Raw genomic sequence first — 16,429 nt, 5'->3', positions numbered from 1 at the left:
GTGATGTCACTGATGAGGTTGACTTTGAGGCATTGGTGAAATGAGGCATTATGACATCACAATCTCAGCTCTAGAATGTTGGTACTCTTTGGGTTTCTGCCAGGTACTTGAGACCTGGGTTGGCCACTGTTGGAAACAGGATTCCGGGCTTGATGGACCTTCGGTCTATCCTAGTACGACAATTCTTATGTGAGCTGAGTATAGGTCAGTTAAGCCATTGTGACATCACTGCTGAAGTTGGCTCTTAGGCATTGGTGGAATGAGGCATTATGACATCACAATCTCAGCTCTGGAATGTTGCTACTCTTTGGGTTTCCGCCAGGTACTTGAGACCTGGGTTGGCCACTGTTGGAAACAGGATTCCGGGCTTGATGGACCTTCGGTCTATCCTAGTACGACAATTCTTATGTGAGCTGAGTATAGGTCAGTTAAGCCATTGTGACATCACTGCTGAAGTTGGCTCTTAGGCATTGGTGGAATGAGGCATTATGACATCACAATCTCAGCTCTGGAATGTTGCTACTCTTTGGGTTTCCGCCAGGTACTTGAGACCTGGGTTGGCCACTGTTGGAAACAGGATTCCGGGCTTGATGGACCTGCAGTCTGTCCCAGTATGGCAGGTCTGATGTTTTAAGTACCTAAAATGGAGGTCATTACCTCAGGAGATCTGAGAATGGTTACAAATGAGCCCCCCTGTACTGTAGGGGCTACTTGGGTGGAATTTATGCCACTACACCTCCTTAAACTTAAGAAATCTCAACCGGGAAAATTGGGAAGGCCCTTTTTAGACATTATTTGCCGACATGACCAAGGGATCCCTCCACCCTGCGGACAAAAGAACCAACAAGACAGTGAGGCGGTATTTTATTAAAATGGGAGCAGTTTAAGCAGTGTCCATTTCTACAACAAAACAGAGAGTCAGACGTGAGATGAGAAATGGGGGTGGTGACTTCCTGTTTTGGCAAAATTACAGCAGAGCGGCCCTGTAGTGGGACCTGAATTAAATATTTCCCCACAGTTCATTACAGTGAATGACAATGTTGATATGGTGTGTGAATGGGGGGGGGGGGGGGTTACATAGGAATGCAATGTAAGAAATAAAATATATTATACAGTAGCTATTCCTCTTATAAAAGGCCCTTCCATGGGAAGAAAAGTTCATACACAGAATCTCAGACTATAACATAGTGTTATATATGTGCCAAAAAATTACGCCGAACGCAGGAGTTCACGGCTGAGCAATATTGCCGTCATTAGCGTGCTGTGATCAGACCACTTATATTTGCTTATCCTGCTGGGATTTCCCTGGGGGAGGGGGGGGTATTATACTGCATTCTGGGTAGGTCATGGCAGCTGTTGTGAAGGAGGAAGAGGGGCACATGCCAGGCAGTGGTACCACCCAAAAAGACTACTCCAGGGAAACGGCTCTGATGTGCCCAACGATGGTGGCGATGTTTGACTCCCTACCACCTATTTCACAAGACCGATACCATCCTGGTCCAAGTGCTGAGTTATGAGCAAGAAAAATCTGCCGCGGTAACCATCCTGCTGGCCTGGGGGGTTGGGGGAAAGGAGGCCTCTAAGCTATTCTAGAAGAAAATGTCCCAGTGGAATTTGCATGAACCTCCTAAACAAAACAAAAAAAAAATGAAAATTATTTTGGTTAGGCCATCAGATAATAGGCTCAGTTGGCCACAGATTCATATTGTTGGCTTTATATTTCTTCTCATATATAAAATCAATAAAACTTTTTGAACAAATAGCAATGGCTCTGCTCCCAGGCGCCAGGGGTCCATTTTAATCTCTTTTTATTAAACTGAAATTAATTTAAAAAGGAAAAAAGAGATTAAAATGGACCCCTGGCGCCTGGGAGCAGAGCCATTGCTATTTGAATCTGTGGCCAACTGAGCCTATTATCTGATGGTCTAACCAAAAATGTATTTCTTTTCGTTTAGGGGGTCTGTACTAGTTATATGGCGATTGTTTTTGTTACCCCCCTAAAAGAGGAATTACAATGGTACCACAGGGGCTGTGAGTGACAGCTGGTTGAATTTGGGTCAGTGGGCAACGGCACGCCTCAGTTTGTGCACAGATCTGCAGTAGCTTTGAAGCAAAAAAAAACAAAAACAAAACCCAAACCCACATAAAAAGGTATGAGCAGGGATATGAAATTGCATTCCCAGAAAATACTTCTCCTCCCACATCCTAAACATGCTCCTCTTCTGCTACAAAAAAAACAAATCCTATGCTGATAGAGCTGGGGTACTGACTCTTACAACAGGGGAGGGAACGATGAAATGGGTTAAGAGCTATTTCCTCAAGTTTTGAAAATGGTCTGGAGTCTCTTTCTTTCCCTGTATCTCACTCACGACTCTGCATGATCCTGAGAGAGTCACTTTCTCTTCCTGCGTCTCCCTCATTAATTCTGTGCTACTCTGGGGTAGTCACTTTTTCTCCTTGTGTCTCAACCATTGACTCTCTGTGTTGTTCTGGGGAGTCACTGACTCTCTGTGTTACTCTGGGGGAGTCTTTCTTGCCCTGTGTCCCACTCTTTGACTCTCTGTGTGTCCCTATGGGAGTCACTTTCTCTTCCTCTGTCTCACTCTTTGACTCTGTGTTACTCTGGGAGAGTCACTTTCTTTTTGACTCTCTGCGTGATCCTGGGCGAGTCACAAACTTTCTGTGTGACCCTGGCCCCAGGAGAGTCCCTTTCTTTGGCCATGTCACTGTTGACTGCATAGTTTTTCTAAATAATAGCGCCTTAAAACGAGATAAATTTTGGATGGCTAACTCAATGCCCAACCAACATTTATCCATTTAGGAGTGGCCAGGGATAGGGCCTACATTTATCAGCCTCTGTCCAGGTAAATTTATCTATTTAAGTGGTCCATTAAAAAGCAGAACTCGCTTTAAATGGATAAGTTAATCACTTATGTTTAGGTAGGACCAGTTAAGGCCCTAAATCTCAGACGTAACATATCTACTCATCTTATAGCTGCTTTTCTTCATGCAGTAGTTGCAGGCTCAAATATTCTTCTCAAATATTTTCAATATGAAAATAAAAATAACTCCATGCCACGTGCTTTGGGCTGTTTCTGTTCAGAGATCCTACACCGTAGCAGCTCATCTTGATGTCAGCTGCCGTAACGAGACAAGTTGGACCCGGGTCATAGCCCTACGCCCACATCTGCGCCTACCAGAAGGGAACTGAAACTCCGACTACAGGTACCCCCCCCCCCCCACACACACACACACTTAAAGTCAACAAATCACATTTTCATTTTGAAGCTAATAGTAAAAGTGCACCTCCCAAACCAAATCGCCAATAAATGAAACGAGCCCTGATAATAATTGTTTGAAGGAATGCTACTCCAGGAAAACAAGACCTGTGATTGCAGCAGCTCCGCATGAGTCTGTATCCGTACAGCTTAGGCAGGGACAGTATATCGCACCCCGTAATAGCAACTCAGTGTGTCAACGATGAGGCCAGCCTTCGCCATTGTCCCTGCATCACCAATTAGAGACTCTACAACATGGAGCCTCAATTAGGAATTGGGCCTCGTGGAACTTTATATGAGCACGTGGGTAGGACCAGAGGGGAAAAAGGATAGTCAGGGCAGCACCTTCAAATCTCATTAGGCAGGTTCCGAAATCAAGAGAATGGCTTTCTATAGCCAAACTGTTTGCTGCATTCCCTTGGCCAGCGTTGCTGATTCTCCGTTATGGACTGTGTGCAGAGCCATGGCTTCTCCCATGCACTGGGACCTCCTCAGCCCTGAAGCGTCACGCGGTTACACATACATGCGCAGGCTGCCAGTATGCAACAGCTGGGCCCTCATCAGCTGGATATTCTTCAGAATCTTCTGCTGGTGGCCGACCAGGGAGATTCCGAGCCGCTGAATGTCCCTGGCAAGAGAAAAAGAAAGCTGGCAACTAGACATCGGAGCAGAGTAATGACATAGCAGTTGTGGAGCGTTCTCCCCTCCCTGTTACTCCTTTCCACCTCTCTCCTCTTCCCATCGACTCACTCAGCGTTCATCCGCATGACCATTCCCAGTGAGAAATATCCACCCAGCGCAAAATGCTCCTGGTAGCGACTCATTTTGATGGATTCCAACCAGTCGTTCACCGTTGCACAGCTGGTGAAGGAGAAAAACCCTCTGTCTCGGGAAGGGTATGTAAATCTAATGCAAAGAGAGACAAGAGATTAACCCAAGAAGGTGGAAGACATGATAAGCAGAGGCATGGTGCGACTGGTTTATTCCTCTCCCTCGCTTCACATTAGAGTTTAAACCAGGGGTGTCAAAGTCCTTCCTCGAGGGCCGCAATCCAGTCAGGTTTTCAGGGTTTCCCCAATGAATATGCATGAGATCCATTTGCATGCACTGCTTTCATTGTATGCTGATAGATCTCGTGCATATTCATTGGGGAAATCCTGAAAACCCGACTGGATTGCGGCCCTCGAGGAGGGACTTTGACAGCCCTGGTTTAAACTGTGGAGAGGTGTCAACCTCCCCTGCTCTGCCTATTGACATGCTTTCCCTCTTCTTCCCTCTCTCCCTCTCTTCCCAGCCAAATATTCTTCCCCTTCTGACCACCACTCCCTGCAACATCTCCCCCTGTCTTCCTTCACCAGCTCCTGACCTTCCATATCACCCTCTGGGGAAATATCTTGTTAAGGTCAGTTTTGGAGCCTATAGTCTATAGGGAGGTTAGCCTTTTATTTGGCATTGTTGCTCAGAAGCAATATGTGTCTTCTATGGCTCTTATGGGAGATCTAATGCCCGTTTACTTGGCCCTGTTGCTCTCGTTCAATATTAAGTTACATAAGACAGCTGTTTCACCATCTGCCAATTAAAGGGTCAAACTTAGGCTTTGCTACATAGCTGTCCAGACAAGGCCTGAACTGTAATTTTTTAAAGAGAATTAAGCCTTCAGCGTTATTGATCCAAGATTGTAACATGGAGCTGGATTGTTGATTCTAGGTGAGATCGTGGGACAGAACTGTGGAGGAAGGCGATTTAGGTCATGATGACCTGGGACAATTATGCCCACCCGTGAAGGTGGTCAGAGGGCCAGGTCTGCAGAGATTCCCTTTTGATGGGCCTTATCAGAGCAAAATTGACTTATGTGTATAACAAAATGACAGGAAAGACTCACCAAAAATGTAAAAAAATAACATGAAAGATAAACATTGTGTGCTATGCATCTCAACCATGGGATGTTCCTGCTGTTTTAGCATAAATAATGTATGTAAATATGGGTATATTGGTTCAGGCTACGGCTGATCATGTGCACAGGAAAGCCAGATCCTAAGGAGGGAGGTCAAAGCCCACAATGGAAAAGGTAAGGAGAGGCCCCACAAGGATCAGTACACAGGAAGAGGAAGATGGGAGTTCTTTTTCAGGTACGCACCGGTGGATGGTTGCTGTCACCTTCAAATTCTCAGGACTGCGGATCAGTTTGTCAAGGATGCTGACAATCTGCGAGAAGCGTGGTCTCTCATTCCGATCCCTCTGCCAGCAGTCCAACATGAGCTGGTGCAGAGCACCGGGGCAACCCATGGGGGCAGGCAGGCGGTACCCCTCCTCTACGGAATTAATCACCTGAAATGTAAACAAGTGTCTGTTGCTAAGTGAGTCCTCTCTCACATCTGCTTGTCTTGCGCCAACTGAATAACTCGGCGTAAGAGTCACTGCGTTACAAAGCCATTCTCTTCTCTGTTCAGATAACCAGAAGGACATAAATTGATGATCTCAGCCCAGTAGCAGGAGTGTGTGTGTGTGTGTGTGGGGGGGGGGGGGGTTGCACCTGTGGCTTCTGCCCGATCCTTGGATACATTTTCAAAAGTTTAGCTAAGTGGATTTTCATCCACCTTAAATTAAGTACAGTGATGCCTTGGAATCCGAACTTAATCCGTTCCAGAACCCCGTTCGAGTTCCAAAACATTCAAGTTCCAAGACAATTTTTCCCATTGAAAATAATGGAAACTGGATTAATCCGTTCCTGGGTCCCACAAACTCAAATTTTAACAGTGGATTTTAGGGGCAGAAACACACACATACAATGTGCAGAGCGTTCAGATTCCAAAGCAGAGTTCAGATTCTGGGGCAAAATTTACTACAAAAAAAGTTCAGATTCCAAAACGTTCGAGTTCTAGGGCGTTCGGATTCCAAGGTACCACTGTACATAATGCAGATGACTTTTGCGGCATGAAGCAAGGGGATTAGTTTTGAAAATCACCTTAGTTATTTATTAATGCCCTTATGAGGAGATTCACCCAAGGCGGTGTACAGCAGAAATAATTCAACATTAAACTTATGATTTTGTTAACAGCATAACAGTAGTAAAAAGATCAAATATAAACATAAATACAATGAATGAGGTAAAGTCAAAATCGGTAAAGTGAAACTTAACAACAGGACTCCCGTGAAACAGTTTCAAACATATTCTTAACAGCACTGAAATTCAAATGAGACAGACTTTGTTCCTTTCAACTAGTTGCCCCCTATGCCTGGAATAAATTACCCGAGTTTGTCCGTCAAGCCCCTTCCCTTGTTTAAAAGCAGACTGAAAACCCACCTTCAATCCTTAACCCTACTCCTCTGCCCTCCAATCCAGCCAGCTGATGAACCATTCCTCTTAACTGTATCCATGATATCCCACTGCCTCCATTACACAACCCTCCCCAATCACCTTCTTACAAATGCCTATTTCCCCCCGCTGGCAGGCCTTACTCTTCCTGGCACATTCTGGGAGGGACCTAAGGCTCTGATTGGATCAGGCGACTATGAGGGGTTGTCGGAGGTTGGGCAGCAGGATGGAGTGGGCATCCCTTCTGCTGTCAGGGGGTGTCAGGGAGTTGGGCTATGGCGGCTGCAGGAGGGACTAAGAGGGGAGATTGTCAAGGGGGTGGTGTCATTGGGGGGGCTGTGTGATGGCAGCAGGGGGAGGGAGTAGGCATCCCTTCCACTGCCAAGGAGGATGTGGGGGGGGGGGTTGTGTGACAGTGGTGGAGATCTTCAATTTGGGGATTCTTTTTAAAAAATTTGTGGGTGCATTCTGTACATTTGCCGATTGCTATCACCAGTGACTCATCCCATGCAAATTTAGCAACCCTCTACAAACCTCATTTGCATGTGCGGTATTTAGAGAATGACTTGTCTTTTTCAAATCGTTGCTTTTACAGCCACGACCGTGGCCTATCGGATTTTAGAGAATCCGCTCCCGAGTGTATATAGGCAATCACCCTATGTATTATAGGCTTGGGTGAAGAGTCAGGCTTCCACCTGCTTTCTGAAGTAAGAAGTAGCCTGGAATTGTTGTGTGCAGGCTTAAAAGTATGTGTGTATCTCGGCAATTAGGACAAGTACTGCAAATTTTACTTGTCTTTAAAAAAGCTAAGGAATACTTCCAGAAGCAAAATTCATTTGATGTGCGAGGAAGAGGAAGAACCCTGAATGGCCTAGATTATCAGCAACATAAAAGCATCAGGTTTACTCAGTCACTTGGTTGGTTCTTCCTTTGAAGGAATTTTGTTTATTACAAGCTAATACCATAATCCTTTTTACTTCTAACACTCTAGAAAATGTTTTTGTGTTCCACCCATGGAGACACAAAGCATTGGGCAGAAGAGAGACTTGGTTTAGTGTGTCTGCTGTCTAGGCCTTTCCCTTTCGCTGGCATCATCACTTAGGAGACAGATGTGATTCACTTACATCCTGATTGGTCATATTCCAATAAGGCCTCTCCCCATAGGCTAACACCTCCCACATGACCACTCCGAAGCTCCACACGTCACTGGCAGAAGAGAATTTCCGGAAGGTGATGGCCTCAGGAGCGGTCCATCGGATGGGTATCTTCCCTCCCTGAAAGATAACCATTCTGGTTATTTAACAATGACACAAGCAGCATGGTGGGAAGGAAAAACGTAGCAAGTAGGAGGAACTGAATTATCTGAAGTATGGAAGGCTAGGTGCGAGGTCAACCCTTATCACCTTCCTTATTTAACATATAAAGGAGTGAATTAGGAAAAATCTTTTCAGCTTTAGGCTTTACAGTATATACTTTGTCCACTTATGGAAGCGACTATAAATGATCCTGAATATATCAGCTAAGTTACAGGCAAAGTTAGCAATTGAGCTAGGAAAAACTTTTTAAAATTGAATACAGTGAAGACAAAACTTATTGGGTTTGGAAATTATGGGAGTATCTGTATGAATGAAGTAAAGTTAATATATCTGGTGAAGTTTTGAGAATAGATAATGCCTAAGTGTAATCCTGGATTTTGATTTAGAATTAAATCATCAAAAAATGATTTTTCCATCTTCAACAACTGAGAGTTATAAGATCTGTCTTGAACACAATCCAGTTTTCGAGTACTTTGTCCATCAATGTTATTGCCGCATTTGGATTACTGCAATTCTATTTACTGTGAAGCATCTGGAAAGGTTCTTACTGGAATACAGTTGTTTCTAAATACAGCTTCTTGCCTAATCTTTTCGGTTAGAAAATTTGAAAGGGCTTCGCCTCTTTTGTGCAAATTGCACTGGCTTCAGATTACATAACGTAACTTTATTTTTGTATACCGCCACAATCAAAAGAATTCTAGGCGATTTACATAAAATAATAAAACTGGACAATCAGCGAAGTACCAAATTTTAAAATTAGAATACAGCATAATGACTAAAAAGAGGATAAAAATTTAAATTTATACAGTAAAATTATTATGCTAAGGATTAAAAACATCAAGTTACGAGATAAATTTATCAAATAATACTGTCTTAATTTCTTTTCGGAAGGCGCCATAAGATAACATGGCTCTGATGATATATTTACCCATCCAGGACTGTTGTTTACTTGCTTGAAATGCGAGCATCCTGTCTAAAAAAGACCTAACTTTACAGCCGAAAATCTTCGGGTATGTAAACAAGTTACAATTCCTGGTTATAGCACGAAATGAGATGACAGGTAGATAAGGGCCAGTCCCCAAACCAACTTAAAACAAAGGCATGAAAATTTAAATATTACTCGTGCTTCCACTAGTAGCCAATGTAATAATCGATAATAAGGACTGATATGGTCGCTTTTCTTCAGCCCAAATATCAGGCGAACAGCCGTATTCTGCACTATTCTTAATTTTCTCACTACTTTCTTTGGTGCGCCCAAGTAAACAATATTACAGTAGTCCAATATAGATAATACCAATGCCTGCACCAACAATCCTAAAAATAAAGGGTCAAAATATTTTTTGATGATCTTTCATTTCCATAGCGCAAAAAAGCACTTTTTTCACCACCAAATTTGTTAAGAACATAAGAATAGCCTTAATGGGTCAGACCAATGGTCCATCAAGCCCAGTAGCCCATTCTCATGGTGGCCAATCCAGGTCACTAGTACCTGGCAAAGACCCAAAGAGTAGCAGCATTCCAGAATCTCAGAATGACAAGATTCCAGAACTCCAAGAGTAGCAACATTCCATGCTACCAATTCAGGGCAACCTGTGGCTTCCCCATGTCTACTACATAAGATTTTATATGGTAATGTTCCAAAACAATTAAAATCTCTTTTATGTATTCCAGCTAATTTTATTACAACATGGAGTAACTGTAACTTTAAACGTCAGTTTCCAACTAGTTTTAGAGTAACTGGTACTGTTCGTTTTTTATATGGAATAGGTACACCTAGAAGGGTGTGAGAAGAGTCCACGGAACCATCTTTGAGGACTCCTTCTCCTCCTCCTCCTAGGTGCAGCTGACATCTTTAGGAGAACTTGGCAAATATTTTCTCTTTTAATAAATTTCTCCTGGATGTATTTTTTTAATTATTATTCTTACTGCTGCTGAGGGAGATTTTGGTCCTAATTTGTCCTCAAGAAGATACAAAACATCATTTTGGAGGAATCAGACTCTTGGTTTTCATGTTTCTGAACAGAAAAAATAAACATTCCCTGTGATTTCTGATCTTGAACTTACGGAGGTAGTGTAAGCTGCCTCGGGGTCATCCTCCAATACGCGGGAGAGGCCGAAGTCAGAAACCTTGCAGACCAAATTACTGTTGACAAGGATGTTGCGTGCCGCCAGATCTCGGTGCACGTAGCCCAGGTCAGCGAGATACCTCATGCCAGAACCAATCCCCCTCAGAATGGCCACCAGCTGAATGATGGTGAACTGTCCATCATGTTTCTGAGAGAAAGAAATGGGTGATGAGGCATTTGAATGTCTGCTATAGAGCACATAGCAAAAACCCCAAGACAAAATATCCTTAAGACACCAAAATATATGTTGGGCACGCCCTAGGGCATTGCAGGAAAGTTAACTCCTTTTAGACCCATCAAAAATATATAAACCTCAAATCTAAATTTTTAAGATAAGGAGCACCCTCAGCGTGAGTTTGAAAGCTTTAAAGAGCGACTCAAAGAGCAACTCTAGTGCTTAGAATAGCAAAGCCAGAAAACACTCACTGCCAGCCGCACACCATCAGCTGAGTGCACCTGTGTGCTTTAAAGTGCAAGTCAAGTGCAAACAATGTGCAATAAATGAATATATATAAAAGTGGAAGACAAAAAGTTCAACCCACTGCCCTGAACAGAGAATGAAAAAATTAGTCACGTGTCCCTAGAGCACGCCCAACTTATATTTTGGTGCTATAGAGCACAAACAGGGGAAGGGGTAAAACGTGGACCTGACAGACCTCGCGGATCTAAAACCGCACGTCCTTAAAAATCTGAGGTCCGTGCCACTTGTAGTTAGTTTCTGGCTCTGACAGACCTTGATGACAATTTAGCGCTGACGGATCTGTCTTAGCTTAGGGAGGGAAAAGTATTAGGATCCGTCAGCGCTAAAATGTCACCGAGGTCTATCAGAGCCAGAGACTAAAACCTTAATGAAGTTTTGCAGAAAATCTCTCCTGCAAAAGATACCAGTGGCGGGGACCTGGCCCAACCGTCCAGGCTCTATAAACATTCAATTAATGCCAGCAAAGTAGCCACGCCACTTTTAGTTGAAGACGCTGTTTGCGGTGGTAAACAATGTGCCCTTCGCGACCCCCGTCGGCTCTCCCGCTGACATGACTTCCGGGTGCCGTGTATAGGAAGTGACGTCAGAGGAAGCTGGGAGCAACAACTTCAACCAAAGGCGCGGGGGAGGAGGAGCACCAGCGCTCTGGGCGACTCTCCCCCTCGCTATGCCACTGGGCTCAGGACTTCATGGTTCAGTAGCAGCAGTCACCAGAAAACATTCCTGAAAGAGTTTGACTTATGGACTCTCCTTACCCTGAGGAATGAATCCAGCGACCCGTTCTCCATATATTCTGTAACAATCATTACCAGTCTACCTGCACAATATGGAAAAGTCCGAGTTAATCTGACAGCTGGAGAAGGTCCGGGCAATGCTCGATCCTGCTTTTAGGAATCTATTACACTTTTTACATGTTGCTTGTGTCATTCAAATGCTGACAGGCCTGGCATCCCCCCCCCCCCCCCCACCTTCCCTAAAAACTGCATAACTGTGAAAGGTCCAGTGCAACCACAACCAGAGCCATCCATTCATCATACCTTTAAATGCACCGTAGGAGGATGTGATGTAGTGGTTAGAGCTACAGCCTCAGCACCCTGAGGTTGTGGGTTCAAATCCTGTATTGCTCCTTGTGACCCTGGGCAAGTCACTTAATCCCCCACTGCCCCAGGTACGTTAAATAGATTGTGAACCCACCAGGACAGGTAAGGAAAATGCTTGAAGGTGGTATCCAAGTCCTACTCAACCTGTTCACTAAGGAGCTATTTACTAAACTGTGGCAAGAAGTAATGTATGCTTAACGCAGGAAAAAGGCCTACTGCAAAACGTACTGAAGTGCTTTGCGGTAGTTTGCCTCTTAGCGCTTTCTAATCTCATCTCATGTTCTTTATTTTTTTAAAAAAAAATTGGGTGGGGGGCATGGCATGGGCAGGAAGTATCAACCATCTACCGTACACTGATTAGCACACTCTCTGAATAAAGCAGACATAGTGGGACTCATTTTCAAATAAACCCTCTGGGGCAAAAATGGTACCTCAATTTATACTCAGATAGGTTTATATTTGAGTAACTGAGGCAAGGAATTCTAAGGGGGGGGGGGGTGCTACAGAGCTATACACTGCATTGTATGATTTTTAAACCAAGGGTTTCTTATGAGAAGGAAGCACTAAATAGCTTGCCCAAGACTATTTGAGAGCTCTAGAAGGCTGAGAGAAATGAAAGGGATGAATGGAGATGCATTGTATACATTAACCAATGAGCTACTATAAATATTTTAAACTTGTCTTGCTAGGACTCCTGTAAACCAGTGAGTGGATAGACTATAAGTACAGAGCTGTAATTATTAATGCTACTTCTGGCTAATGCAGAGTCATTACTGGACTCTTGAACACGGAGGGTGGGCCACGGTAAAAGCGCCCTTTGCCTGGCTGCTTTCCTTGCAGAAATGGCTTTGATTACATCGCGTTCTGGGTTTTCATACCGGCGCTCTTATCCTGATAAAACCATGCGGCTCCAGACACTTCCAAAGAGGGCCACACACTGCCAGCGACCACCCCTCCCCCTCATGAGAGAACCCATAGACACGTCTTCGTTTTTATTATATACTGCTTACAGTATATCAACATAAAGTGCTTTACTACTCCCACTATATATCACTTATATTGCGCCGAAAGGTGTATGCAGCGCTGTACATTTTGGCATTTAATGGACAGTCCCTGCTCGGAAGAGCTTACAATCTAACTTGGACAGACAGACATGACATAGAGGGTTGGGGGATCCAGAACCCAAGGTGAGAGGAGTTAGGAGTCGAAAGCACTCTTAAAGAGGTGGGCTGACATTTATAGACGGTCCCTGCTCGGAAGAGCTTACAATCTAACTTGGACAAACATGACATATAGGGTTGGGGATGCAGAACCCAATGCGAGAGGAGTTAGGAGTCAAAAACACTCTCAAAGAGGTGGGCTGACATTTATAGACGGTCCCTGCTCGGAAGAGCTTACAATCTAACTTGGACAGACAGGGTTGGGGATGCAGAACCCAAGGTGAGAGGAGTTAGGAGTCAAAAACACTCTCAAAGAGGTGGGCTGATATTTATAGACGGTCCCTGCTCGGAAGAGCTTACAATCTAACTTGGACAGACAGGGTTGGGGATGCAGAACCCAAGGTGAGAGGAGTTAGGAGTCGAAAGCACTCTTAAAGAGGTGGGCTGACAAATACAGCAGGTCCCTGCTCTGAAGAGCTTACAATCTAACTTGGACAGACAGACATGACATAGAGGGTTGGGGATGCAGAACCAAAGGTGAGAGGAGTTAGGAGTCGAAAGCACTCTCAAAGAGGTGGGCTGACATTTATAGACGGTCCCTGCTCGGAAGAGCTTACAATCTAACTTGGACAGACAGACATGACATAGAGGGTTCGGGGATGCAGAACCCAAGGCGAGAGGACTTAGGAGTCGAAAGCACTCTCAAAGAAGTGGACTGACATTTATAGACGGTCCATGCTCTGAAGAGCTTACAATCTAACTTCTACAGACAAACATGACATACAGGGTTGGGGATGCAGAACCCAAGGTGAGAGGACTTAGGAGTCGAAAGCACTCTCAAAGAAGTGGACTGACATTTATAGACGGTCCATGCTCTGAAGAGCTTACAATCTAACTTCTACAGACAAACATGACATACAGGGTTGGGGATGCAGAACCCAAGGTGAGAGGAGTTAGGAGTTGAAATCACTCTCGAAGAGATGGGCTTTTAAACGTTCTTTACATAAAATCACATCCGTAAAAGATATAGAGCCTTGGCAAGGCACATGGCCCGACGGAAGGCCGGTGGACATGGAATTTTTTGTTTCAAAACCTTTCCTGCTTAATACAACATCATTCCTTTTCTTACTTTTTCTTTTTAAATTATTATTTCATGTAAGCCACTTTGATTCAATTACAAGAAAGGTGGTATATCAGATAAAGATAACCGTAACTTCTCAACTCCCATATAAAGCTTAAAAACACAAGCACAAACAAAAGCAAAAATTACCAGCACACCATAGTTAAATTATACGTACTTCTGGTGACGACGCCCTCCAAGCGAATGACATTGGGGTGGTCAAACTGTGCCATGATGCTGGCCTCGCTCAGGAAGTCCCGCCGTTGCTTCTCGGTGTAACCCGCCTTTAGAGTCTTGATGGCGACAGGGATCTCGCGCTTGCTGGGAAGCTTTAGGCGGCCGTAACAAACCTCCCCAAACTCTCCTGCCAGGCAGAGATGAGATGCACAAGTCAGTAATGATTAAACTGCTTTATTTATTAGGATTTATTTCCTGCCATTTGACGGAATTCGCCCAGGGTGATGTACAGCAAGAAGTCAAACATAAGTGAGAGACAATTCAAATGGCAAAACAACGTATGGCGTACTATGTTACATTACGATGTCAACGCAATAAAACATTTTAATAGACAGTATACCACCTGATATTCAGCCACTGGCAGTCGGCGTTTTCGTAAGCGCTGATCGTCGCCGGCTAACTTAGACCCTAATATTCAGTGCTGGGCCATGTCCGGATACCAGCATAACTTTGCCAAGATTCCCTCTGGGAGCCCCAATGCCTCTCCTCCCTCCCCCAAGTTGGTGCCATGATCTCTCCCCCTCCCTAGTAGGACCCTCTCCCCTCCTGGGCCTAACTGAATACCTGGTGGTCCACCAGGGGGGGGTCAGCGTGGTCCCCTTGCTGGTGCATCGTTCAAATGGCTTCTCACAGCTGCTGGTGGACATGAAGTATCGTGAACTGCTAAAAGAGATCACAGCAGCCATTTTAACTACACGCCGGCAAGGGGCAGGAGTGAGGGGGCTGCGCTCCTGCCCCTGATGACCTCCTCACCCCCCCGGACCACAGATATTCAGGTAGGCCTGGGGCCTACCTACATATGGGGAATGGAGGGGGGAAGAAATTGTGGTGCTGGCTGTGAGGGAAGGAGGAGGGACATTGTTGGGGGTGTCAGGGCTTATGGAGGTTTTTTCAAAAATCTTTAAGGGGGTCCCAACCCAATATTGAGCTGGGGCCTGCATAAGCCCCAGCTCCTACCCAGCACTGTCCCTGATTGGCCCTTTTTTAGGGGGGGAGGGGGGAGTGGTCATAATCAATATCCAGGAGCAGTTGGGCTGCCTAATTAAATCACTCTGAATATTGGGTCCTGTTAGGCGTAAGCAAAAATGGAGCATATAGATAGAAGAGACAGGTAAAAGTTAGAAAATAACGGGACAGATTTGACGAAAGTTGCCCATAAGATCAGAACGGGGCTTGAAAATGATCTCAGCTGGGCTACTAGCCATTCCGCCGTGTCCGACCCTTGGGTACGCTGTAGGTCAGTCCTCAGCCATGCTTCCCTGTTTTCCACGGCTACTTTCGATTGCTTGATGTTCATTCCCGATGGTATCCTGCCAAATGGCCTTTGGTCTCCTTTTCTGGTGAATGCGCCCTCAACAAATATTAGCCTCACTAAATTTTACGTGCAAGAACATTTTGTAAATTGCCACTTTGTCTGCTGAACATATGCAAAGTGAAGCTGCCCCCCCCCCGATCCTTTGTGCGCATGCATCCAGCAGGCTTCCCCCCCCCCCCCCCCCGATTAGCGCGCAAGTTCTGTGTGCTTTGAATTTCGCTCTCATGGGTGAGCTGCATCGCCACGGTTTATTTTCTGAACAAATTTCACGGTACAAGCCATTGGCGTGTAGCTCTACCACACGGCGTTCTCCGTCGGCCCCGGACTGACCGTAGGAAGCTCCAAAGACACGTGACTCATTGTGCTATCGACAGGGATCTCCGCCACCCAACTGCGAGAACGACACGCTGCTCTGTGCCCCTGTCCTGCACAGGAAGTAGAGCATGAACTAGAATGGGTTGCAGGGCCACTCATATCACCCTACAGCAGGGGTGTCAAAGTCCCTCTTCAAGAGCCGCAATCCAGTCGGGTTTTCAGGATTTCCCCCATGAATATGCATGAGATCTATTAGCATACAATGAAAGCAGTGCATGCAAATAGACATCATGCATATTCATTGGGGAAATCCTGAAAACCCGACTGGATTGCGGCCCTGGAGGGAGGGACTTTGACACCCCTGCCCTACAGCAATGCACATCTCTCAACACAATTTTACCAGAGATAGCAGGAAGTGGTATGGACAGAGAGACTGGTCTCGCTCACCTGATCCAATGACTTTTTCAATCTTAATTCTAGAAGCTTCTATTTCTCGAGCAAACTCATGCACGGCCTGGCAGGGGTCTTCATAGGTGTGAGGGTCCACGTAAAACTTAGATTCTGGAAACATAACTGTTATTTTGTCGTGGGGAGAGAAAACACACACGTGGTATGATGTTAATAGTGTGAGAAAGCGGGTGGACCGGAAGCCACACAGTATGAAT

At 45.1% G+C, this 16,429-nt stretch overlaps 1 protein-coding gene across 10 annotated transcripts in view; it reads right to left on the bottom strand.

Annotated features, from left to right (window-relative positions):
- Positions 1 to 16,429, bottom strand: part of EPHA8 (EPH receptor A8) — a 129,954-nt gene that overhangs the window by 32,872 nt on the left and 80,653 nt on the right. For 7 of the 10 annotated variants that reach the window (XM_033922072.1, XM_033922075.1, XM_033922076.1 and 4 more), the window contains 8 exons: positions 16,212 to 16,337; positions 14,076 to 14,261; positions 11,273 to 11,334; positions 9,975 to 10,184; positions 7,719 to 7,868; positions 5,416 to 5,606; positions 4,029 to 4,184; positions 1,924 to 3,906 (listed from right to left, as the gene is read on the bottom strand). In XM_033922072.1, the coding sequence (XP_033777963.1) occupies positions 3,792 to 3,906; positions 4,029 to 4,184; positions 5,416 to 5,606; positions 7,719 to 7,868; positions 9,975 to 10,184; positions 11,273 to 11,334; positions 14,076 to 14,261; positions 16,212 to 16,337 (1,196 nt within the window). In that variant the 3' untranslated portion in view covers positions 1,924 to 3,791. Of the gene's footprint in view, positions 1 to 1,923; positions 3,907 to 4,028; positions 4,185 to 5,415; positions 5,607 to 7,718; positions 7,869 to 9,974; positions 10,185 to 11,272; positions 11,335 to 14,075; positions 14,262 to 16,211; positions 16,338 to 16,429 lie in introns of those variants that run through there. The other 3 variants (XR_004537112.1, XM_033922080.1, XR_004537111.1) reach the window with 2 other exon arrangements.

The sequence above is a fragment of the Geotrypetes seraphini genome, chromosome 15, assembly GCF_902459505.1.
Source record: "Geotrypetes seraphini chromosome 15, aGeoSer1.1, whole genome shotgun sequence".
Classification (NCBI taxonomy): Eukaryota; Metazoa; Chordata; class Amphibia; order Gymnophiona; family Dermophiidae; genus Geotrypetes; species Geotrypetes seraphini.
Note: the sequence above shows the minus strand (reverse complement) of the source record. Positions and strands in the feature narration are given on the sequence as shown.